At 41.4% G+C, this 24,895-nt stretch overlaps 1 protein-coding gene across 7 annotated transcripts in view; it reads right to left on the bottom strand.

Annotated features, from left to right (window-relative positions):
* Positions 1 to 24,895, bottom strand: part of mospd2 (motile sperm domain containing 2) — an 87,626-nt gene that overhangs the window by 44,286 nt on the left and 18,445 nt on the right. For 5 of the 7 annotated variants that reach the window (XM_086006296.1, XM_086006298.1, XM_086006300.1 and 2 more), the window contains exons 3-8: positions 24,652 to 24,807; positions 22,457 to 22,543; positions 17,830 to 17,984; positions 17,035 to 17,095; positions 10,395 to 10,433; positions 10,170 to 10,294 (exon numbers count right to left, since the gene is read on the bottom strand). In XM_086006296.1, coding sequence (XP_085862422.1) covers positions 10,170 to 10,294; positions 10,395 to 10,433; positions 17,035 to 17,095; positions 17,830 to 17,984; positions 22,457 to 22,543; positions 24,652 to 24,807 — 623 coding nt within the window. Of the gene's footprint in view, positions 1 to 10,169; positions 10,295 to 10,394; positions 10,434 to 17,034; positions 17,096 to 17,829; positions 17,985 to 22,456; positions 22,544 to 23,321; positions 23,380 to 24,651; positions 24,808 to 24,895 lie in introns of those variants that run through there. The other 2 variants (XM_086006301.1, XM_086006295.1) reach the window with 2 other exon arrangements.

Genomic DNA, 24,895 nt, shown 5'->3' with positions numbered 1-24,895 from the left:
GATGTGCAGGCTTTAGAGTTTATTTGTGGAGTTCAGTAGGATGACAGCCCTGGGAAAGAAGCTGTTCCTAAATCTGGTCGTTCGGGTGCGAATGCATCTGTAGCATCTCCCAGATGGTAGGAGGGCGAACAGACTGTGGCTGGGGAGCACATTATCCAGGCTGACACTTCAGTGCAGTACTGAGGGTTTGCTGCACAGTCAGAAGTGATGTCTTTCAAATGAGATGTTAAACCAAATCCCTGTTCATGCAAGTCCTTTCTTTTATATCTCAATGTTGTCTTGTAGTTGGATTTAAATTACAACTACAGTACAGTACAAAGGAAGGCATAGTGCTCTTCCCATACAGCATTTTGGTAATCACAATGTTCCATTTCTAAGATTGAACACCAAGAAATAAACTTAAAGTTTTATTATAATCATAACGCCACAGAATAATTGGTAAGAGATGGGTGCTTAGAATCCAATGTAATTGGAGCGGTTTGCTAATTAGCAGCTTTCACCTTAATCAATCAGCTATTTGACACAAGGTTTGGAAGCAACAAGTGCACAACTAGCAATCCAGCCTGAACAAAAATTAAAGTGGCTCGCCACTTAGAAGTACAAAAGCAAAATACTGCAGATGCTGGAAATCTGAAATAAAAACAGAAAATGCTGGTCAGGCAGTGCCTGTAGAGAGAGAAACAGAGTTAATGTTTCAGGTCTGACGAAGGATCATCGACCTGAAACATTAACTCTCCACAGATGCTGCCTGACCTGCTAAGTGTTTCCAGCATTTTCTGTTTTTACAGCACTTCGAAGTGCCTTGCTGAATATAGACATAGATTGGCCAATTAAAGCCAAGTGACTCACAGGAGTGGCTTGCACAGCTCATTAGAGTACATTGTTATTTCCTGTCCTATCCAAAATCGCTAGTTTAAGTTAAGTGATGTCTATTCAAAACTGCCATAAAATGTTTATCCAGGTTGCAAAATACCACTTTCAGCAAAAGGAAATTGAACTCAAGTGAACTAAACAGATACAAGGACTTTTTTTAAAAAAAAGCAATGAGTGGAATGGATGAATTTCCTTCAGTTTGTGTTGAAAAAGCTCATTGTGGCATCCGTATCTCCCTACCACCGGTTTAAAAAAGTTTCCTTAAATGAGCAACTTCAAGCCCAGAAAATGATCTAATTAGGGTGGGGAAAAAAATCCTGGGCAAAAATTTAAAAATCTGCTTCAACAGTGAGGAAAGCCATACAGGCTGAGTGAGCAATAAAGGTAGGGAGAGGATAGTGTTGGCTGTTCCTGTATCCAGACCCAAATGGCCTTTTTACAGTATGTCCCTACCTTACATTCTGTAAAATACTGTACTATAATTGAATTATGGCACAATACATATTGGTAGTATACAGCATCCATCTTCAGCATATAATGAAACCTAGGTATTTTCTATTACATAGAATATACAACACAATCAGCCATTCGGCCCAACTGGTCCATCCTGGTGTTTATGCTCCACATGAGCCTCCTCATTTAACCTAACCTTCTATTCCTTTCTCACTTATGTAGCTTCCCCTTAAATGCATCTATGCTATTTGCCTCAACTACTCCTTGTGTTAGCAAGTTCCACATTCTAACCATAATTAAAAATGACACCCATCTGTAAAAAATCTTCAGATCAATATTTGTGTTGCAATGGTTACTGTTATTCTGACTGCTCACTGGATCCAAAGTCTCCTACATGTTTACAACAATGAAACCAATTATCTTAAAACCATTTTCTGGGTTTGACTTTGGTAGAAAGTCACAGCAGCCATACAAGGCAGAATTCCAATTACAACTAGAGTGCAACTGGGCTGTGGTAAATAGTTGCTGCTGTGGAAATCTCTGAACAGTTAGTAGGAAGCTAATCATTGCAAGTTTATCCACAACATCCATGAGCATCATTCACCCAAGAATGAACAGAATAATACTGGCAGACAGAACTGAAAACTCAGTGAGCATCAGTATAACTTCCTTAAAGCAGAAAAAATAGCCTCTGGTGCTTGTCCTTTGAAATCACCTATATAAAAGCCCAAAACCAGATGTGATCACTGGGCATTATCTAGTTCATGATTGAAGAAAGGAAATTCACTCCATAATTAAGGTTCCCATCAAATGCCAAATTGTCTCCTAAATTGACCAATCACACCTAGAGAAACTGCCAAATCAATATTTAACATCCCATTTTAATTCCAGCAATCTCACTTTTCCCTTTCCCTTCTTTTTATGCCATGTTTACTCAGGTTCATGGTTCAAAGATTTCACTGACAGCTTGCTGCCTCAGGTCCAGCTACAATGATCATGGAATTCATGCTATAAAGAGCTCAACGGCAGCTTTAAGGAAAATCCCAAATTTAACCTTCAGCTATTAAGTTTCACAATGCAAAAGTGGGAAACAACGTGACGTGGCTGCATTTCTATTAAGTACTGCTTGTCTACCACAAACATCACAATCGCAGGCTTACAATGTGTGACTCAGACTGGCAAATTAACACATTTTTGAAAATATACATGCAGGTGGGTTTCCGTTAAATATCGTCAGCCATGTTAAACCCTGAATTTGTAAACTAGGCTTCAGTAATTTGCCCCAAAGTTTCAACTCCAGAGATTCAACATTGTGGACAGCGAGATTGTCCCAGATTACATCTGTAGGAAACGTCTCCGCCTCGAGTCGCTGAGACGGAATGCAAGTTAGAGACACACTGACAAACAAGGTGGGGGAGGAATATCTGGATAATTTACTCCAGATCTCAGTCAGACCACGCAGAATCTGGCGCTGTTGTGATGTACTTGCAACCTGCAAGGGTAAGAAGAGAGGCTGTGGGAAAGACGGCCACAATGTTGACCAAGGCACCAGGGAACAGGAGGCAGTTCAGTGGTTGGGGGGGAGGGGAGGGGAAGGAGAGCAGAACAGAAAGGTCGCAGTTAAAGGAGATTTGATCATTAGGGGGATAGATAGCATCCTCTGCGGTCACGATCAAGAATCCCGAAGGGTGTGCTGCCTACATGGTGCCAGGGTAAGGGATATCGTGAAGCAGCTAGAAAGGAATGACAAAGAACCAGTTGTCGTGATCCAGGGAATAAAGACAGGAAAGAACAGCGAGGAGATCCTGCTGAGAAAGTATCAGGAGCTAACTTTAAGAAAGCAGAACCTCAAAGGTGGTAATTTCAGGATTATTACCCGAGCCATGTGGCAATTGCCTTAGGGATACACAAATCAGGAAAGTGAGTGCACGTCTTAAAGGTTGGTGTGGGGAAGAGGGGTTCCATTTCATGGGACACTGGTGCCAGTATTGGGACTGGATGGAGCTGTATCGCTGGGGTGGGGATCAAGGTCCTAGCTGAAAGGATAAATAGGGGTGAGGAAAGGATGCCTCAGGTAGAAATAAGAAGTAAAAAGTTCCTAAAGATAAGAAAAAGGGATGAGAGCAAAGTGCGGATCATAAATAGTGTTAAAGATAATGGCCCAGTAATTCCGTTCCAAACGCGTGAGTACGGTCGGGGTACTCACGCGTCTGGCCGCAGGAAATGCCGGTTTTCAGCATGCACAGCGCATGCGGAGAAAACCGGCATTTCCTGTCCTCTGAACAAAGGGGTTCAGAGGCACAGCGCGTGCGACTGCACAGGCAGTGCATGTGCAGTGAACTTCGTCGATTTCATTCATGGATTCAGTGAGGTTAAGTCCTTACAACTTACACATGAAAAAAGCATGTGTAAAGTTGCTCCAGAGGCTGCGGAGGAAGATATATTTTATCGTGGAGCTTCTGAAAGGCAATATTTTTGTTTGGGAAAGGGAGGAAAGTTATTTTAAGAAATGATGAGGTAAGTTTTAAAGTTTAATTTTTTTTAAATTTTTTTTTTTTTTAAACGGGTTTTCAGTACTGTAAGTAGAAGGAGCAATTGTGGCTGTGTGAATTGAATTTGCTGTGTTTATTAAATGTGAAAATGACTGTTCTAAAATGAGTAATGTAACATTTCCAACATTTTTAAGAAAGAAACTGTTCATCAGTAATATATTCTTTTAAGTAATTATGTATGTATGTCCGTATAAATTCCTTTACTTGTGTATGAATGTATGTATTTAATTATGATTGTCCAATAAGTTACTTTCTCTGAAAGTCATAATTAAATACATACATTCATACACATAAGTAAAGGAATATATACATACATATACGCAAAGGAATATATACAGACATACATACATAATTACTTAAAATATATTACTGATGAAAAGTTTCTTTCTTAAAAATGTTGGAGTCATTTTCACATTTAATAAACACAGCAAATTCAATTCACATAGCCACAATTGCTCCTTCTACCTACAGTATTGAAAGCCCGTTTTAAAAAACAAAAATAAACTTTAAAACTTACCTCAGCATTTCTTAAAATAACTTTCCTCCCTTTCCCAAACAAAAATATTGCCTTTCAGAAGCTCCACGATAAAATATATCTTCCTCCGCAGCCTCTGGAGCAACTGTACTCATGCTTTTTTCATGTGTAAGTTGTAAGGACTTAACCTCACTGAAAGCATGAATGAAACCGGCGAATTTTACTGCGCACACGCTGCCTGTGCAGTCGCACGCATTCTGCCTCTGAACCCCTTCGTTCAGAGGACAGGAAATGCCGGTTTCCCCCGCATGCGCTGTGCATGCTGAAAACCGGCATTTCCTCTGGCCAGACGCGTGAGTACCCCGACCGTACTCACGCGTTTGGAACGGAATTACTGGGCCGTTCATTTTACATGTCAATAAAATGAAAAATTTAACAATTGCACGATTTGCCCCCTCGCATCTGCGACTGAGGGTCCAAGGAGGTGCATTGCGCAAGAGGTCATCGTCGTACATATCCTCACACTGTTCCCTTTCGGGAACTGTATGAAGTGGTGGAAGGATTTCTGGCCACGTTAACGCTCCTTCCGTGACCATAACCATCTTACCAGCCATTAGGGTGGTTAGTCCTATGGCGTGAGGGTTTTACGGGCTCCGGACAACCCATCTGAGGGGGGGGGGGGGCCACCCACACCCGCAAGTATCCCGCTGGATGTCCACCCAGAATTTATAGTTGGAGCTCCGACTCCACTTGCCAGGACTGTCTGGAGCGGGGTTCGAAACCCTACTCCTTCTGGCCCAGCGGCGGGGATGCTTACCGCTACGCAAAAGGCCCACTCCGCGCAAAAGGTGACACCCATACGTTTCCTGTGCCTTTTCCCTCCCCGTGACTGGAGCCCTATGCTGCCACTTGAAAGACCAAGCTATCATCTGTCCTTTTTGCGGCGCCTTTGACTTCTCATTACCAATGATGAGCAGGCGCTGCGCCTCCACCTCGTTGGAGGAGATTGCCGAGGTCATCATCAGTTCAATTGTGAGTTCTTTTAATGCCGTGAATTGTGCTCATTCCAGCCATTTCATGTTGCTAATCTGAGTGGGCCTTTGGCGTAGCGGTAGCATCCCCGCCACTGGGCCACACGGCGTAGGGTTTCTAACCCCGCTCCAGACAGTCCCGGCAAGTGGAGTCGGAGCTCCGGCTCTAAATTCTGGGTAGACATCCAGTGGGATATTTGCGTCCGTGGGTGTGGGTGGCCCCTCCCCTCGTATAGGTTGTGGGAGCCCGTAAAACCCTCCCGCCATAGGACTAACCACCCTAATGGCTGGTACAAAGATGGTTACGGTCACGGAAGGAGCGTTAATCACAGCCAGAAATCCTTCCACCACTTCATACAGTTCCCCAAAGGGAACAGTGTGAAGACACGTACGACGACAACGTTGCTAATTAAATAAATGGAATGAAAAAAATGCTTTCAGGGCTTTTAAAAGTCTTTAAATCGCTTTAATTCTGTTTAAAACTACTTCAGATTCTTCAAAATAATGTAAACGTTTTTAAGTTTATAAAAGTTACCAAAAGCTTCTTAAAAATACCAAAAACTTATTTAAAATGCTGCTCTACATGTAAAAATGCTTTGCAGCTTGTGAGAAACATTGGGGACGTGTCCTTTTAAAATGAGACCTCAAGGGGCGTGTCTCACTTGCACAGCACGCTCCAGGCTTCGCGCTGGCTGCACTCCTGGGCGGCGTGACGTCAGATGCTGCCCAGGAGTCAACATTTTAAAACAGGAATTCCAGGCGTCCCTGAAGCTCAACGGCCGGCGCGTCGGGTAAGTGCAGATCGGGGGCTTACACGCGCGGCAAGCCCCTGACCCGAATTTCTGCCCCAATATAAATACTTAGAGTGGTGAGAATGTGGACCGTGCTACCAAATGGAGTGGTTGAGGGAAAGCTAGATAAGTAGATGAGGAAGAAAGGGATTGAAGGAGTTGCTGCGAAGGCGAGATGAAGTAAACAGAGTGGGAGGAGGCTTGTGTGGAGCATAAACACTGGCCGAATGGTTTCTGTGCTGTAAATTCTATGTAATCCCATGTAATACTTCAGGTTCAGAAAAACAAAATCACCTACATCATCCTCATTTTTTTTTCCATGATCACCACTTATGCCAGGCAACACTTCTACAACATAAGTAACCTTCTGATACTTCACCCAAGCAGCCAGTCTCATCTACTTCAACCAGTGGGGAACAGTATAATGAAGCCAAGCCTGCCCTCACCTGATGCCCACAAGTAGTCACAGGCCTTCCTAGTCCAAGAACTGAGGCCATGCATCACATCCCACTCCAGTGAAATCAGATAAACCGACAGATTCTGGATCAAGTCGGAGACCTTTTTTAATTAGTACATGGCTCAACATCACATCAAACAATAGAGAGAGTTAGCCATGGAGCGGTTGTGAGAAGATGGGAATTTTAAAATTCCAAATGCAGCACTTTCTCCTGGTGAAACCACAGACAGCAACCAATGTGCCACAGGGTGAAAGCAATGAAAAGCCACAGCATGCTCTTAGGAAATTGTTATGCAAGATGCAGTAATTTACAAGAATAGTTTAAGATCTGAAGTGGGGCATTTCAATAAAAAGTAAATGAAAGGGGAGAAACTAACATGTGGTACTCTTCTATCACATATATGTAGAAGTTGTATCTTAACAAACCACTCGGCCCAACCAATCGGTGTTCACATTTACCCTCCACGCAAGCAAATAGTCCCAATTACATTTACCTGTCCTATTCTCAAATCCCTTCATCACCTTTTCACTTATCCAATCTAATCTTGCATCTTGAACGTTGACAGTTTCTGCTTCAACTACTAACCCTGGAAGTGAATTCCACAGCCTCAATTCCCTGTGTAAAGACATTTTTCTTGCTCTCTGTTCTAAAACACTTGCATTTCATCTTGTATCTGAAGTATCTAGAGTGATTAAAAAGGTACAGTTTGGAAAGAATGTTCATAAGATCACCCACAATTTCCATCACTGCAGAAAGACCAAAGAAAATTATTGGGCTGAGGGGATTGTCCTATGAGGAGAGATTGCGCAGACTAGGCCTATATTCCTTAGAGTTTAGAAGAATGAGGTGTGATCTCATTGAAACATATAAAATTCTTAAGGGGCTTGACAGGGTAGATGTTGGGAGGATGTTTCCCCTGACTGGGGAGTCTAGAATTAGGGGCCACAATCTCAGAATAAGGGATTGGCCATTTAGGTCTGAGATGAGGAGAAATTTCTTCACTCAAAGGGTTGTGAATCTTTGGAATTCTCTACCCCAGAGCACTGCGGCTGCTCATTGAGTATATTCAAAACTGAGATCAATAAGATTTTTGAATCAATGGATTATGTGGATATGGCTGGAAAGTGGAGTTAAAGTAGATGATCAGCCATGATCTTATTGAATGGTGGAGCAGGCTCGAAGGGCCGAACGGGCTACTCCTATTTAACTTCTTTGTTGAAATTAAGGACAAACTTGTGCCCATAAAGTGCCTTGAACTTCCAGCACCTAGAACTCTTTGTCCCTATGCAATATGGAGGTACAGTCATTGCCATCTGTCTAAAAGAACTTTTCAAGTAGTACTCTTTGTAAATGCAGTATCCGTAGTAACCTGCAAGATGATCTCGGATTGTGTGGCATTGATTAGGACAGTGAAAAAGACAAGTGTCCTCCCAGTTGATCAATGTAGTACTGACAATATCCTACACTTTGGTATGATAATTGACTTGCACAGAAAAACATTTTGTTGAAAACAGTGACATTGGGAAACATCTTGGGGGAGAAATTCGGTATTGCCCCCGTTTGGGGCGCGATTATTGGCCGGGTGCAAAGTTTAGCGCCTGGCGCTAATTATTGCCTCCGACTGCAAACTTGGCTTTTATCGTCCTTGGAGGTGATTGGAGTGCTAAATCAGGCGCTGCACACCTGTTTTAAGGCGCAAAGACCTCAGAGCGAGGCGCTGCCTCAGAGCGCTGGCGAAGCTCATGTGATGTCGACCCAATCTCTCTTCATACGTCATCCAAAAAATTAATTAATTAATTGGGTCGATTGGGCTTATATTCGCTAGAGTTTAGAAGAATGAGAGGGGATCTCATTGAAACTTATAAAATTTTAACAGGACGAGACAGGCTAGATGCAGGAAGGATGTTCCCGATGGCGGGGGAGTCCAGAACCAGGGGTCACAGTCTAAGGATAAGGGGTAAGCCATTTAGGACTGAGATGAGGAGGAATTTCTTCACCCAGAGAGTGGTGAACCAGTGGAATTCTCTACCACAGAAGGCAGTTGAGGCAAATTCATTAAATATATTCAAGAAGGAGTTAGATATATGAAGGCTAAAGGGATCAAGGGATATGGGGAGAAAGCAGGGACAGGGTACTGAATTTGGATGATCAGCCATGATCTCATTAAATGGCGGAACAGGCTCGAGGGGCCGAATGGCCTACTCCTGCTCCTATCTTCTATGTTTCTATGTCAGTCAGCAATGGAACACAGACACACTGGCGCCGGCCAGTTCTTAAAGGGGAGGGTCGATCTTGCTCTCCATCCACACCCTGCTCATTGCAGCCTTGAATCTCGGCCTGGAGAGACCTGTACATCAAATCTGTTGGAAAGAACAATGGAGAGGCCCAGGGAAAGAGCTCAGGGTGCAGCCCCCATAGTCTCTTCTAAATCGATGCAAGGAAGGTCAAATCAGAAAGAACCTGCAAAGTGCTGCTCAGTACCCAAAACTCAACACAGCTTTGAATATCTCCTGCAGTCTCTCTCTCTCTCACTCAGAATGCGTGGTGCAAAGATTTCGCCGACAAAAAAGGGCAGGAAGCAGTCGCCTTTAAATAGCGCTCCCCCAGTCCCTTCCCGACTGTAAAATGCTCCCCTCAACCTGTCGTTGCTAGCGGTAGGCGGTAAGGCAGAGGGCGCCACTCAATATCTGGTCCGGGGCGCTACACGCTCGACTGACGTCACGATCTGCGGGCGCAGGAGATCATGGCGGTAGTGTTTAGCGCCGCCGCAAAATGTCTAGTCAATTTCGAGAGAGGCGCAAACATCGCCACGCACAGGCGCTGGTTGCTTTGCGCCCCATTAGCGCACTCTTAAGGCGCTAACGGGAGGTGCAAACCAACCGAATTTTCCCCCCTTCAGTTTTACGGTGTAAACTTAAAAACGTGCTTCAAAATTTCTGTGTTTTGGATGACTCACAAAAACAAATGTTTTTTTGTTATGCAGAAGGATCCAGACACAAACTGGTTATATTTCTTGTCCTTTATATTTAAAAAGAAAAAAAAAAGTGTTTTCTTATGTATTAATTCCCAGGGACTTTAGTATTTTGGTTCATTTTTTTTGGTCGCATGACTGGCAGGTCCTAAACAGTATTCGGAAAAAAATTCAGTATCTTCAATCCAACAGAATATATATATAATGCAAAATGACAGACAATAAAAATGTTCTGCAGAGCCACAAATAAAATCCTTTGCTTGTTGCAGATGCCATTAGCATTTGAAAGCTGATTAAAACCCAGAAAAATATCAGGGACTATTTTGGTTTAAATGTTAATAGTTCTGATCCAGTTCAGGTGATTTAAGTTATTTGCTTTTCCAAATGCTGTTAGATCAAAATATTAAAAAAAAATCTTCACCCCACTTTCATCTAACTGAAATTCTAGAGAATGTGGTCACTTTGTTTTATCGGATTTCAATTATATATGCATAGGATCTGTGTTACTCTACCACCAACATTGAGATGGCGGACATGATTTGCTCCTTAGAATGGTACAACTTACAATTCCTCCCATGTATGCTGGCAAATACTCAATATTTATATACTCCTGCACATCGGTTTTGTTGGCAAATTTCAGCATGCTCACGGCATCTGGTCCCAACCATGTTTTCACAATCTTCCAGGCAGCTACAGAAAAAGAAGTGCAATTTATGCAAGAGATCACACATTCCTTTTTGTCCATCTGCCCAAAGTTACTGATTATTTAACAAGAGTTAGGATTCCTTACCATTCATTATCCATGGCATGTCATATATGACCATTTTTGCTACAACAAAAAAAAGACAATTATTTTTGATTTTAAATGCACGATACCACAAAATAACCATTGCAAAGATGACCTTCTATGTCCTTAAGCAATCTAATCAATAAGCTAAATAGAAGCTGTAGCTAATTAGTCTGCCAAACTCAGTTTTATTTGAACATAGCTCCCAGCTTGTCTAAAGCAGAGTCATCAGCAACATTTCACATATCAATCATATCTAAATCTGCAAGTAACAACAGCCCAGCAGTTAGATCTGTACTAGCAAAATATACCACGTGCGGTGCCTTCAAGTTTGTATAAATACAGAATCCAAGGCAACCAGAACCGTTTGTTAAGTCAAACTGTTGTCTTGCTTTTAAACTGTTTGTAGGGTTTTTACAGCCTGCTTTCCAAGGAGCACAATTCAGTAAGTTTCCAGTCTGCCAGTTTCATTAATTTGGTGAGCGGGGGAAATGGAAGATCAGTTGATATGAGATGTTAGGTAGCACCATGATATTTCTATTTCGACCCACCACCCCCACAAACAGGGTTTTTTTTTTTCCCTGAGGGATGAACAATACTGGAGGACTTTGCAATCCATTCAGACGTGGACGCATCCAAGAAGTTGCCCCAGTTGGTATCAGAAATTAAGAAAAACTGTCAACACGAAAAGGAACTGGAAGAGGGTTTTGGTGCTGGTAGCTTTTTACATGTATTCGTTCATCATTTTCAGATACTGAATATTCAGGTGTATAGTTGTCATTTTTATTAAGATTGATGGTAACTTCAAGCAGAAAAATAAAAGGTGGCAGTGGAATGGGTATTGAAGTAGACAGTGCTATTTTTTTTTTGTGTTCATAACTTTCAAATGTTACTTTACAGTAATTGTAGAAAATTCCAATGCCAACATGAATTCAAATCAAAAGGTAGTTGGGCATTCAACAAATATGCAGCATTTAAGACAGTCAATTGAGTCCACTTCCAAAAAGAAAATCTTGTACTCATTCCAAATCATGATGCAAAATAAATTAATGAAAATGTTTTTTGCTTCCTATAATTAATACCTTGGTCATTCATGTTGAAATATGTTTATCTTTCAAACTGTTCCAATTAATATTAACTAAAAACTGTGCATTCAAATTAGTTGAAGCTTCAGGGGTTTGGAACTGAACGAGGAGTAAACTTTCAATCCCAGGTCTCGTGAAACTGAAGTTTGCTAAACTTCTGTGCTATTCAGCTTCTCAATCAGTATGTAAGAAATCACACAACACCAGGTTATAGTCCAACAGCTTTATTTGAAATCACAAGCTTTCGGAGCGCTGCTCCTTCGTCAGGTGAAGTGGAGAGATGCATAAAAACACAGCTTATATAGTCAGAGAATAATGTCAGATGTTTACAGGTAATCTTTCTAACTGCCATTTATCACACCTCGGCAGAGATAATCACAGCAATCAAAGGTGTAAATGGTGTCCAAACAGGTCAGTCAGGAAAACATTACATCAAAGAACAATGAAGTGGGGTCACAAGGGGTCAAATGTTGCAGATGCTGGGGTCTGTATGAAAAACAAAAACAGACAAAAAAAAATTTTTTTGCTGGAAATCACAGCAGGTCCAGCCACATCTGTGTGGAGAGAACAAGCCAACGACGACTCAAGTCTGGATGACCCTACGTCAGGTGGGGTTACATGTAGCGTGACATGAACCCAAGATCCCAGTTGAGGCCGTCCTCATGGGTGCGGAACTTGGCTATCAGTTTCTGCTCGACAATTTTGCGTTGTCGTGTGTCTCAGACTATATAAGCTGTGTTTTTATGCATCTCTCCACTTCACCTGACGAAGGAGCAGCTCTCCGAAAGCTTGTGATTTCAAATAAAGCTGTTGGACTATAACCTGGTGTTGTGTGATTTCTTACATTTGTCCACCCCAGTCCAACACCGGCACCTCCACACCATCTCAATCAGTAGGCAGTTACAGAAAATCACTTTTACACAAAACTGAGATGCATACAGTTCAAAAGTTCTAAACAGTGACTACGCCTTTGTTTAAAAGTAGGACATCTTCCTGATTTTGTAGCATGTGTTCCATTATAACAGTTGTCAGTAAGTAAAGCCACATATATTCCAATTCAAATTATAAATGGCAGAGTGTTCCATACACTATTCTGTATCAGTTAAGAGAATAAGATGACTGGAATCACTTTCAATCCGCAACTCAGATGACATCACATATGCAATCCTGTGTTTTAGAAATAGCATTAGAGTACAAAAGTAGAGGCAATGCCAAATGTGGATGAATCACCGGTTAGGCTGCAGTTAGAATATGGCATAGTTAGAACAAAAAGGTTCAGAGGAGATCAAATAGCAATATACAAAATGGAGAGTTTTGATCAAGTAAAACCGGAAAAATTATTTCCACAGGTTAGTAAGTCAGTAGCTAGAAAGCAAAAAATTTTAAATCAACAAAAGAACAAAGGGAGAGATGAGGATATTTTAATTTATTCTATTTAAAAAATTATATATTTTTAGGATATGGAATTCCCCACACAAAACAGCGATGGTGGTAGAATCTAGAACAGCTTTTATAAGTGAAGTGGAAGGGGACTAAGTGGATAGTTTCCCCCCCCCCCCCGAGAGCCACACTGGTGCAATGGGCCAATAGCTTCCTCTGGGCTGCAACGATCAAACAAGAACGTAATTGTCAGTGTGCGAAGGTCACCCCAATTCCTTTATCATGCTACACCCTTGAGCTCACCCTTCTCCTTCTGTTCATCTGAGTAATATATACAGCCTGTTCTGTTGCAATTTTTCTCATTTTATCTCATCTACTACTGCCAAGTTTTTTGTACTGCTGTTAACTACTGCCAGTGAGGCTGCTGAGCTTTGCTGCTTTTCATTACACCGTAACAAAATTTTAGTATAAACATGATGCTGGACGAGATGACTTTTACTTGAAAAATGGGGTCTTCTCACACACCAAGAGGAGATTTTTACTAAAGGAATACTTGAACTGCATTATAATCCTCCAGATTAGAGTATCAAAAGTGACTGAGTGACAAGGAACTGACAAATTAAAATAGCAAAGCTCAAAAATTAATGCAGGCATCAGAACCCCGATATAATTACAGCTCACAAAATTCTCCACCTTATTTTCTATAATATGCACTCTCCTCTGCACTTTTTAAAATTTCTTTTCATATTTTGCCAGAGCATTACACTTTGTTATCAAAGATAAATAAAGCTTCACTGGAAAATCAGTTATCCTATATCGCATAACATACTTAAGAGTCAGAATCATAATGGCACAGAAGGAGGCCATTCGGCCCATTGAGTCCATGCCGGCTCTCTGTGGAGCAATCCAGTCAGTCCCATTCCCCCGCTCTATCCCCGTAGCCCTGCAAGTTTATTTCCCTCAAGTGCCTATCCAGTCTCCCCTTGAAAACATTGTGTGTGTCCGCTTCCACCACTTCTGTCAGCACCACTCGCTGCGTAAAAACGTTTTTTTCTCACATTCCCCCGTATCTCTTGCCCAAAACCTTAAATTTGTGTCCCCTAGTCCTTGTACCATCGACTAGTGGGAACAGCCTTTTCCCCGTCTAGCCTATCCAAACCCATCATAATCTTGTACACCTCTATCAAATCACCCCTCAACCTCCTTTGCTCGAATGAAAACAAATCCAGCTTCTCCAACCTGTCCTTGTAGCTAAAATCCCTCATCCCCGGAACCATTCCGATAAATCTCCTCTGCACCCGCTCAAGTGCCTTAACATCTTTCCTAAAGTGTGGTGACCAGAACTGGACGCAATACTCCAGTTGTGGCCTAACCAGCACTTTATAAAGGTTCAGCATAACTTCTCTACTTTTGTACTCAATACCTCTATTTATGATACCCAAGATCCCATGTGATTTGCTAACAACTCTCACAATATGTCCTGCCACCTTCAGGGACCTATGCACATTAACTCCCAGGTCCCTCGGTCACTGCACACTCTTTAAAACTGTGCCATTAAGTGTATATTACCTCTCCCTGTTCCTTTTGCCAAAATGCATCACCTCACACTGCTCTGTACTAAATTCCATCTGCCACTTGTCTGCCCATTCTGCTAGCCTTTCTATGTCCTGTTGCCGTCAATTGGTATCATCCTCACTGTTTGCCACACCCCCTTCATGCCAACATACTTGGGAACCTGTTACAAGACTATAGCAGACTGAAGGATCCAGATGAATTCACAAATTATGCCAATAAAGCTTTTACCCACTGGGCCATCAGGGGAGTTCACTGTACTTTTCAGTTATAAATACATGCAAGAGTTGCATGTTTTTAAATGGATTCACAGTAATAAGCAGAACTAGAACCCACAAAGGGAATCAATAACCTTCCAGAGGGGTCGGGGAACACAGGGTCTAATGAGAGGGAGGAATTGAATGAAATCAGTATTTGTAGGGAAATGGTGTTAGGGAAATTGATGGCTTTGAAGGCCGATAAATCCCATGGGCCTGATAATCTACATCCTAGGGTACTTAAGGAAGTGGCCCTAGAAATAGTAGATGCATTGCTGGTCATCTTCCAAAATTCTATAGACTCTGGAATAGTTCCCATGGATTGGAGGGTAGCTAATGTAACCCCACTATTTAAAAAAGGTGGTAGAGGGAAAATGGGGAATTATAGACCAGTAAGCCTGACATCGGTAGTGGGGAAAATGCTAGAGTCCATTATAAAAGATGTAATAGCAGAGCACTTGGAAAACAGTGACAGTATCGGACAAAGTCAACATGGATTTACAAAAGGTAAATCATGCTTGACTAATCTACTGCAATTTTTTGAGGATGTAACTGGTAGAATAGATAAGGGAGAACCAGTGGATGTGGTGTACAGGAAACTTTGGTTTATCCGGAGGTTGTATGTCCGGAAATCTCAACCTACCAGCAGAAATCAGGAGCCATTTTGTTAGGTTTTTTTTCTTCTTGTGGCTTTGTTTTCAACATTCGGGCTCTGGAGAGTCTCTCTGAAGCTGTTGCTAAGCTACAGAGACGCTTCCAAGGTACGGGCTGACTGTTTAGAAGCTGTTGCTAAGCAACAGTGTTTGTTGTCAGATACGGAGATGAAAACCTCCGTATGCTTCAACATTAACTTTGTATGTCCGGCAGTTCTGATAGATCGGCAACAGCTCAGTCCCGTCTGTGCCGGATATAACAAAGTTTCCTGTATTTGGACTTTCAGAAGGCTTTCGATAAGGTCCTGCATAAGAGATTGGCGTGCAAAGTTAAAGCACATGGGATTGGGGGTAAGGTACCGACTTGGATAGAGAACTGGTTGGCAAACAGGAAGCAAAGAGTTGGAATAAACGGGTCTTTTTCCAAGTGGCAGGCAGTGACTAGTGGGGTACGGCAGGGATCGGTGCTAGGACCCCAGCTATTCACAATATATATTATCTAGACGAGGGAACTAGATGTAATATCTCTAAGTTTGCAGACAACACAAAGCTGGGTGGGCGTGTGTGCTGTGAGGAGGATGTAGAGACACTCTAGTATGATTTGGACAGTTTGGGTGATTATACTGCATCTGCCATGCATCTGCCCAATGTGGATAAATGCAAGGTTATCCACTTTGGTGGCAAAAACAGGAAGGCAGATTATTATCTGAACGGCAATAGATTGGGAAAAGGGGAAGTGCAACGAGACCTGGGTGTCCTTGTGCACCAGTCGCTGAAGGTAAGCATGCAGGTGCAGCAGGCGGTTAAGAAGGCAAATGGTATGTTGGCCTTCATAGCGAGAGGGTTCGAGTACAGGAGCAAGGATGTCTTGCTGCAGTTGTACAGGGCCTTGGTGAGACCACACCTTGAGTATGGTGTGCAGTTTTGGTCGCTTTATCTGAGGAAGGATGTTCTTGCCATGGAGGGAGTGCAGCGAAGATTCACCAGACTGATACCTGGGATGGCAGGAATGACATATGAAGAGAGATTGGGTCGATTAGGCTTATATTCGGTAGAGTTTAGAAGAATGAGAGAGGATCTCACATTAACATAAAATTCTAACAGGACTAGACAGACTAGATGCAGGAAGGATGTTCCCGATGGCAGGGGAGTCCAGAACCAGGGGTCAAAGGCTAAGGATAAGGGGTAAGCCATTTAGGACTGAGATGAGGAGGAATTTCTTCACCCAGAGTGTGGTGAACTGGTGGAATTCTCTACCACAGGAGGCAGTTGAGGCCAACTTATTAAATACATTCAAGAAGGAGTTAGATATATTTCTTAAGGCTAAAGGGATCAAGGGATATGGGGAGAAAGCAGGGACAGGGTACTGAATTTGGATGATCAGCCATGGTCTCATTAAATGACGGAACAGGCTCGAGGGGCCGAATGGCCTGCTCCTGCTCCTATCTTCTATGTTTCTATGTCACAGCAGCCTTAACATGGTGAGCAAATTGGTCATCAATGTACTGGAACATAAGCAAAGTGGTAGAAATATGATACAAACTAGGATAAACAGTTTGATATTCATGATTTAAGTCTATAAAACAGGAGTGAACTAATGACTGATGAACTTATTTCCAATTAAGAGCAAGATCATACAAGATCGATAAATATATCTGATACGAAGAAACAGGGGAAAGTGATGATCAGTACTTACAAAGGTACTTAGGATAATAGATCTTAAAACAGTTGATGATGAAGCGTACAAAGTCCATATCCTAGAATTTTTTAAAAAGCATGAAGAGGATTATTAAAAAATATATATAAACTGTATGTCAAATTTCTTAGAAAATGCCAGACATCTTAGCATTTCAAATGTTTCTGCAATTATATTTGTAAAATACCAAGCAAATTCACCATCTCTCCCCCACCCACACCTTGCACGCAAGTGCTTAAAATCTCTGAAGTAGGGACTTGAAGCCACAACTTTGACTCAGAAGCAAATGTGCTACTACTGAGCCAAGGCTGACACCTTAACAGTCATTCTCAGTTGATAGAACTCCTCTTTGTAAGAGTATTAATTCCTCCTTTTTGTTTCCGTGCCCAGCAAAAGGGTGGGCAATAGACCGTCAAGCCACTGCCAACTGGACCCTGGAGATAGTGACAGCACCCCTTCTTGCATATAAAAAGTCACGTGCCTTCACTTGCCAGCTCTGCCAGGAGTTCATCATGTAGAAACTGTAAGCTCCGTGCAGTCATACTTCAAGATACAATACGACTCCAATCAAATCATCAATTTAACAACTTTAAGAACAAATTCAAAATTAATAAGGGGGCTATATTAATTTTATAAACCAGTTATATATTTCATTTCAAATTTTGATCCATATACAAAATTGGTATTAAATGTGGGCGATGCAGCAAAGAGAGGCGTAACCCAGCAGGGAAAAATCTTGTAAGTAAACCGTAAGCAACATTTTATGCATGCAAAAAGGGACATTGAGATACTTACTATATTGCTTAATCCAGTCTCAGCCAGGTCAAACACCACTGTCAGAGCTTTCCCTGGCTCTCTTTTGGCATAACGTTCTAACCAGAAGGCTACATACTTCTTTCTTTCCAAAGCTGTCTTTGCATCTTTGACATGTAACTTCACTCTAAACCAAACTAGATGACAGAAGAAAAAAAAATGTCGGCAAAGCTTAATCAACCCTCGGGGACATTATGGCTGCATAAATCATGTCAGCTTCAGTGTTACTCTTTACCATAATAAATTACTGTAGTTAGGAAATATTGCTTATTTATCTTTTAAAAGAACTCCCACTTGGTCTGCTTGCCAACTTCCAAATGCTAGTTAAATTTTAATGTTGCGAGTGGCAATAAGAGCCAGATCACCAACATCTAAACTTTTGAAAAATGTTTTGAAGTTCCCAGGCAGTCCAGCAGCCTGACTTCACACAATTACATTGTATTCAGTGAAACCCAAGGACGACAAGACTACCTACAGGAGATCATTTCACACCTCCCGTTCAGTGAACTCAGGAATCAAATCGCCAACTCTCGAGTTACATTATCAGCTTTACATCAATGCACAGCCAAAAACCGCTGACGCCAAAGTAACATAATTGGCACGAGTCAATTTTTCTGTCAGCAGCAGTATATTCTGTGTGTGCAGCGATGTCCTTACTGCAAGGTTGGAAAACAATTTGCCGTCAATTACCCCTGAAAGTTCCATACCCAAGTTAGGAAATAGGGAAACCTGAACCGATTTATATTACACTGTGGCCACTCCCTCCCCACCCCCATCCCTCACACCAGCACAAGTTTTCACCCTCATTTAGGTGTACAATAGGCCCAATGAAAGTTTAACTACTTTAAAAGTTTAATTGTATCTCCCCAAATGCCATTGCGAGAGCTATGAAATTGTCAAAATACACTGGTGGTAATGAAGAATGAAACGCTTTTAGGCTTTAGCAGTTACAGGAAACTCTTTTTTTTAAAAATCCGGATCAAAAAGACCAGATTACAGGCGAGTTATAGTTAAAAGGTACGAGAGCTCCGTACACAGCAACAAATCCAGGCTTCCCTGTTGCTTAGCAACAGGTGCAAGAAGCCCAACCACAGACCAAGCGTCCCTGTTGCTTAGCAACAAGTGCAGGAACCCCTGATTACACAGCCAAGAATCAAGAAACGGCCACTAATATGAAGAAAAACTTAACTGAACCTACTCCTGAATTTTGCCGGTTAACCGAGATTTCCGGTTGTTTGGGTGCCGGTAAATCGAGAGTTTCCTGTCGTTCACAGAATCACAGAAACCCCACAGTGCAGATAGAGGCCATTTCGGCCCATCGAGCCTGCACCGACACATATCCCACCCGATCCCCGTAACCCCTACAGCAACACATATCCCACCCTATCCCTGTAACCCCACGTATTTAATCCCCCTAACACTAAGGGTCAATTTATCATAGCCAATCAACCTAACCCGCACATCTTTGGACTGTGGGAGGAAACCGGAGCACCCGGAGAAAACCCACGCAAACACAGGGAGAATGTGCAAACTCCACACAGACAGTCGCCCGAGGCCGGATTCGAACCCGGGTCTCTGGTGCTGTGAGGCAACAGTGCTAACCACTATGCCACCGTGCTGTAACTCCACTAACCCATTTCTGAAAGCCTCCATTTATTTCTGGCCAGTCAGGTACACGACACACACAAAGCAATCACGCTTAAGGGTCTCCAAACTAAAATAAGAAATTCACATTCTACTTGCCTGATATGGAACACATTATTCCTCCATTGGGACATGACCTACTTAGGTACAGGTTAGTAACAGCCAGGGCTTAGGAGCCTCACCTACTGTGCACTGGAGTCCGGCAGGAGTTTCATTAACTAAAACTCTGCAGGCCAGAATTTGCAGTGGGTATGATGGGTGTACTCACCGTCCTACCGCCTTTGAAATACATGTGCTAAATCCCGAACTTGCGATCTGTCAATTTACGCGCTGACTGATCATCTGCACAGCCCAAGAAAAACCAATTGCTGGCAGAGTTAGGCTATTTGCCCAGCAAATGCGTATGAAAAATATACGGTTGATGCAAACAGGCACAGGGCATACCTCAGGCACGTTTTAACCATTTTCAACTGGGAACTCAGATTGTTTAATTATATCAAATGAGTTTTTCTTGTTTCTGCAAAAATTGGAGTTTTAATGATGTTGATAATGATCAGCAAAATTAAATTTTTACTAACAGAACTAAGATGTAGAGAAGTTGATGGAATGAAGCTAAATAGGAATTAAATTCCAATCCTGTAAAGTGATCTGTAATCAGATTTAATTACAGATTCCCTTCTGAAATGATGTAAAATCTAATTCTGTTTCCCAATTGGAGGACCAGGCCCACGTGATCCCAGGTACACTTGCGCACAAGCTGCGCCCCTGGGATTCGTGGGCCATTGCATGCCCTCCAGTACGCAGCGTCAGAACAAGGTTACGAAGGAGGGTCCCCATCAGGTTGGTGCGTATTCTTTCCGCAGGTCCACGGTGTATCCGGAGCTATGCCAAGGACCGCAACTTTTGGGCCTGCAGCTTAATAGCATAAAGCATTAGTATGCTTTTTATCATGTGTCCGACAAGGAGCACCCAACCTATTAACACATTCATTTGCAAGGCTTGAGTTGCGTGGAAAGAATGCACTGCAAATTAATGCCTTAAAATGGGAAGTTATCAATGCCCTTAAGATATCAATTTATGGTACAGCTGAACCAAGAAAAGCGCATCAAAAACAAAATTTGTTAGAAAGAAATTATATCAATCCACAATTTATAAACAACGGCTATATGAAAAATGCAAATGAGCACCAAAAGCAAGTGTAATTTAATGAATTGCTACGCAATCCTAAATGTGATCACTGATCTATGTCTCTCTCGCTCTCAATTTATTAAATCAAACAGCTGGTGAGAGATATGCTGATCAAGATTATACACAAAATATCTGACAGTGGGCAACAGTCCACAATGTCACAGAGGAGAGGATTAAGGAGCAATTCAGAAGAACATTCTCCCCCCTTTACGTTTATCTTCAGAACATAAAAGGATCAACCACCGTGTTATATTAACACCTCTTCCCAACGTACGCACTCGGAAACAAATTGGTCTCAAAAGGCTGCATACATCAGGTTCTACAAAGACTTACTATGTATGTGATGGAATCACTTTAGAAAAGTGGTACTTACTTTTTTTTAAAGCCAAAGGGACAATGTCAAAAGCTCCACGGCACCACACATGCAATTTGAGATAGTTCAGAATTTACTCCCATTTCAGTTTAAAACGTGCAGGGCAGTGGGATTAATTTCAGACTGCTACATCAAAGAGCCGGCACAGATATGAAGCACTGAATGATCTCCTTCTGTGCTATTAACCTCTATGGTTCTAGCTTGTGGATTTGAATCAATCTGGCATACAGATACTTCCACTAAAATAATTTCTCCTTTTTGCCCCAAGGTATCACAAAGCTCAATATTGTATCAAATCCAGGAAAAACCATTCAGTTCAGATCATCTCAAATCAGACTGAAATAGATTACTGGTCTCACTGTGCTCCAACAATTGTACAGGTAGACTACCCTTTATCCGGACTTCCGAAAACCGAAACCCTCTAAAAACCGAAGGTTTTTTCGGTCAGCGTAAGTCGTGTGCACGACTTACAGGCCTAGCCGGATAAGGGATAGTGTAGCATTTTTCCGCATTTCTGAAAACCGAAATCGCTCAGCGTAAGTGTACCAGCCTTTACTACAGTATTTATCCCTGTAACTACAGTATTTATAGTCGTTATTTATCCCACCCTTTCGGATAAGGGATAGTGTATCCTTTATCCGCACTCCCGAAAACCGAATTACCTCTGAAAACCGAAGTGTTTTCGCGCACCTTCCGAAATCCGAAATTTTCCTAAAACCGAAACACGGCTGGTCCCGAGGTTTTCGGATAAAGGATAGTCTACCTGTACTAAGTTAAATGCTCGTAAAGCAGTTTCATCTCTTACTGGGGTGGGGTAAGAAGACTCGTGCAACAGAAAGCGAAGTCAGTTGTATCTCCAGTCATCCTTTGCCAAAATCTGAAATGGCTAGATTGCTCTTATGACTGATTTGGCACCATGTAAATTTATGACTGTTTGCGTGCATTTCCCGTAATTAATTTTATTACTAAAGGACAGGACAAAATAGTAAGCAATCTTCAATTTCTCACTGTAAAATCAAATGTTTATTTACACCAAAATCCATCAGTGTGTGGTTTTCTAGAAAATGGTGTGCTGGAAAAAGTGCCATATTTCAACCTGGTTTAACTTAATCAAGAAATAACTCCGATGACACTTGACTGTTACAATTATCATCACTTACACAAATCACAAATTAAAGCAAGATGCAACCAATTTTCCTAAAAAAAAAATTTTTTTGAAGAAGGGAAATCTCAAGAGTGAAGTACCATTCTGTGTAGATAGTCAGTCATTTAAACAGGACCAGGCCATTCAGCCCCTCGAGCCTGTTCCACCATTCAATTAGATCATAGCGGATCTGAATCTTAACTCAATGTACTCGCCTAGTCTGCAAATTATGCAGTGTACATAAGCAAGTTTTAACTCACACATTTTGTTGCCTTCTTTATCATACCCATGAAGGTAAACAGCTCCAGTTTCAAAAGTCCTTCTAGGAAGGCTGGACTCACTTAAATCTGTAATACAAAAAGCTTAATTACACTAAAGATTATTAATTAAAGTTTTCACATAGCTAGTGTACATCTTCTCTGCTGGGACTGTCTCAGTAAATCTTTCAACATATTACAGCATGTGGTTCTTAAATTGAAGGCCTACTTTTCAAGAATATGATTCACAATTAGCCTAGAATTTCACACCACTGTGCCAAGTTAGTTGGTCTCACCTGCACAGCAAGTAAGGCACCACAAATTGTCTCAGTGCTCCAGGCAAATGGAGAGAGAGAGAAAAAAAATCAGCCAGAGTTCCCAGTCCTGAATACTCATGTGGCCTTTGCTGAAAAGTGCATGGATGTGGGTTTTAAGCAGTTTGGAACAGGTATGCTCCAGAGAAGGACCACTCCTGCAGAGTTCCAGCTGGATCAAGTTGTTTAAAAAGCCAGACCTTGAAAACTACAAAGACAGATGCTGCAATCTGACCTAGAACCCTTGAAGGACTTTTTGCCAGAATCAATAGCCTTTCCTGTAGTGGGAACATTGGTTTCTCGATTAATGTACACTTGTCTGAACCAAGAAAAACCCTCTGCTGGGTTGTCCGAGATAACTACTCCTGGACTGCAACTGAGATTTCTTGTAATTGACCAAGAGCCTCAGCTCTTTGGTGTGCTGGCCAACTTCAAGTGCGTGGCTCCAATGAGCCAATTGCCCAACTACAAATAGTGAGATGCAATGCCCTTAGATGTCATGTAACCACAAATACTTGTAGAAAACCTGGGTGTTAGTGTCTGTTGAATCATACTTTTTTTATTTCCTTTTCTTTTCCTGAAGTAATAGAACACTCCTTGAAGTCACCAGTGCTGAATGAATGAATTTGAACAAAAGATTATAATTTAGAACATGGAAAAATGACTATTTGCATATTGCACATCTATTATATATTAGACAAAGTAGAATATAAGCTTTAATGTACCAGTACAAATATCTTGTAACTCATAATTCATGCCTTTTGCGATTAGTTTTCACACTTCTGAATTAAAACCAGTGTACCATTAGTGGCACAACTTAATATTTATCAGAGTTTCCTCTTTATGCTAAGTAACTTAGTCGTAAATGTATAAATTAAATTCTAGATGAAGCTATCTCACAAAATAAATGTTCCAGGAAATAATTAGGGCCGTCAAGCGATTTCAAAAATGAAACTCGATTAATTTTTTATATCAGTTAATCTTGGTTTCAATCGTATATTTAATTCATACAATTATTGCATCCATCTCTTTCAAGTTTGTTTTATATATTTTTATAAAAGTCAGAACAGAACCACTTTAAATTCATGCTGTATGACTACAAACTGTTAGCACATGAAGAAATGACTGGAAAAAGGACTGCAATTTAATACTGAAAGCTAAAAACCAAGCCCCACTAAATTGTAGCACTGCCTCGGCTCGACACACTGATCTGAGCCACTATGTGAAAAGGCCATCTAAAGCCCCACTGTTGACTATTAGGTACATCACAAATCAGCAAGTTTTAAAAAGAATTTAATTAAATTTAAACCTTAATCTTTACATTCAGTAGCTGCGTAACTCATGCACTGTGGGCTCCAGCTACCCCAGGAATATGTTCACTGTATAAACAAAGTACTAACGTTCTGCAAACAGTATCTGTCCCAGGTCTATGTTAGTTTTCCTGCACACGTTTCCGATGCATCATCTTTTTGCTCAATATTACAAACAAGAATTGAGCATTCATGTAGTTTCCCACCACCCCTTCAACTGTGTTCAGACCCAATAACTTCCCCTCGTCAGTCACCAAAAAAAATCCAGATTACCAAAAACATTGCAGCTTGTGGCGTCTTGCTGTGCACAAAATGGACAACATTTGCTTACAAAAGTCAACACACTGCAAAGAAATTTATTGTAGCGGAATGCTTTAAAATAATGTACATCTTAGCAACATCTTCATGAGATGCTGTAAAAATGCAAGTTTTTTTTTCCTTTTCGTTAAGATGTAGTCAGAACAGATGTCAATACAGATAAGCTGGTATTGAAGCCAGGTTTTAAAGGTATGCTGTGAAAAGAATTTAAAGCAATTGGCATCGTACATATATTTTCATGTTGCTAGCAACTTACCATGAACAGAAAATTCTTTTCTCCATTGAAAACTGTCATCGATCATTTTCAACGTGTCATCCAGATTGTGATGCCTCCATTGCAGATAGCTCTCAACCCACGCATCGTCCTGCTTTAGTCTTTCAACATCTCGGGAATCATATTTCTCAGCCTTATCTACAGAAAAAGAAATTGCTATTAGCAAACTGAAGAAAACTTTCCTAAAAAATGAAATTGATTTCCATTCATTTAGTAAGTAAGGTGA

Source organism: Somniosus microcephalus, chromosome 14 (genome assembly GCF_052327205.1).
Source record: "Somniosus microcephalus isolate GS21.2 chromosome 14, FLI_Smic_1.0, whole genome shotgun sequence".
Classification (NCBI taxonomy): domain Eukaryota; kingdom Metazoa; phylum Chordata; class Chondrichthyes; order Squaliformes; family Somniosidae; genus Somniosus; species Somniosus microcephalus.
This window is presented reverse-complemented; position numbering and strand designations above follow the sequence as displayed.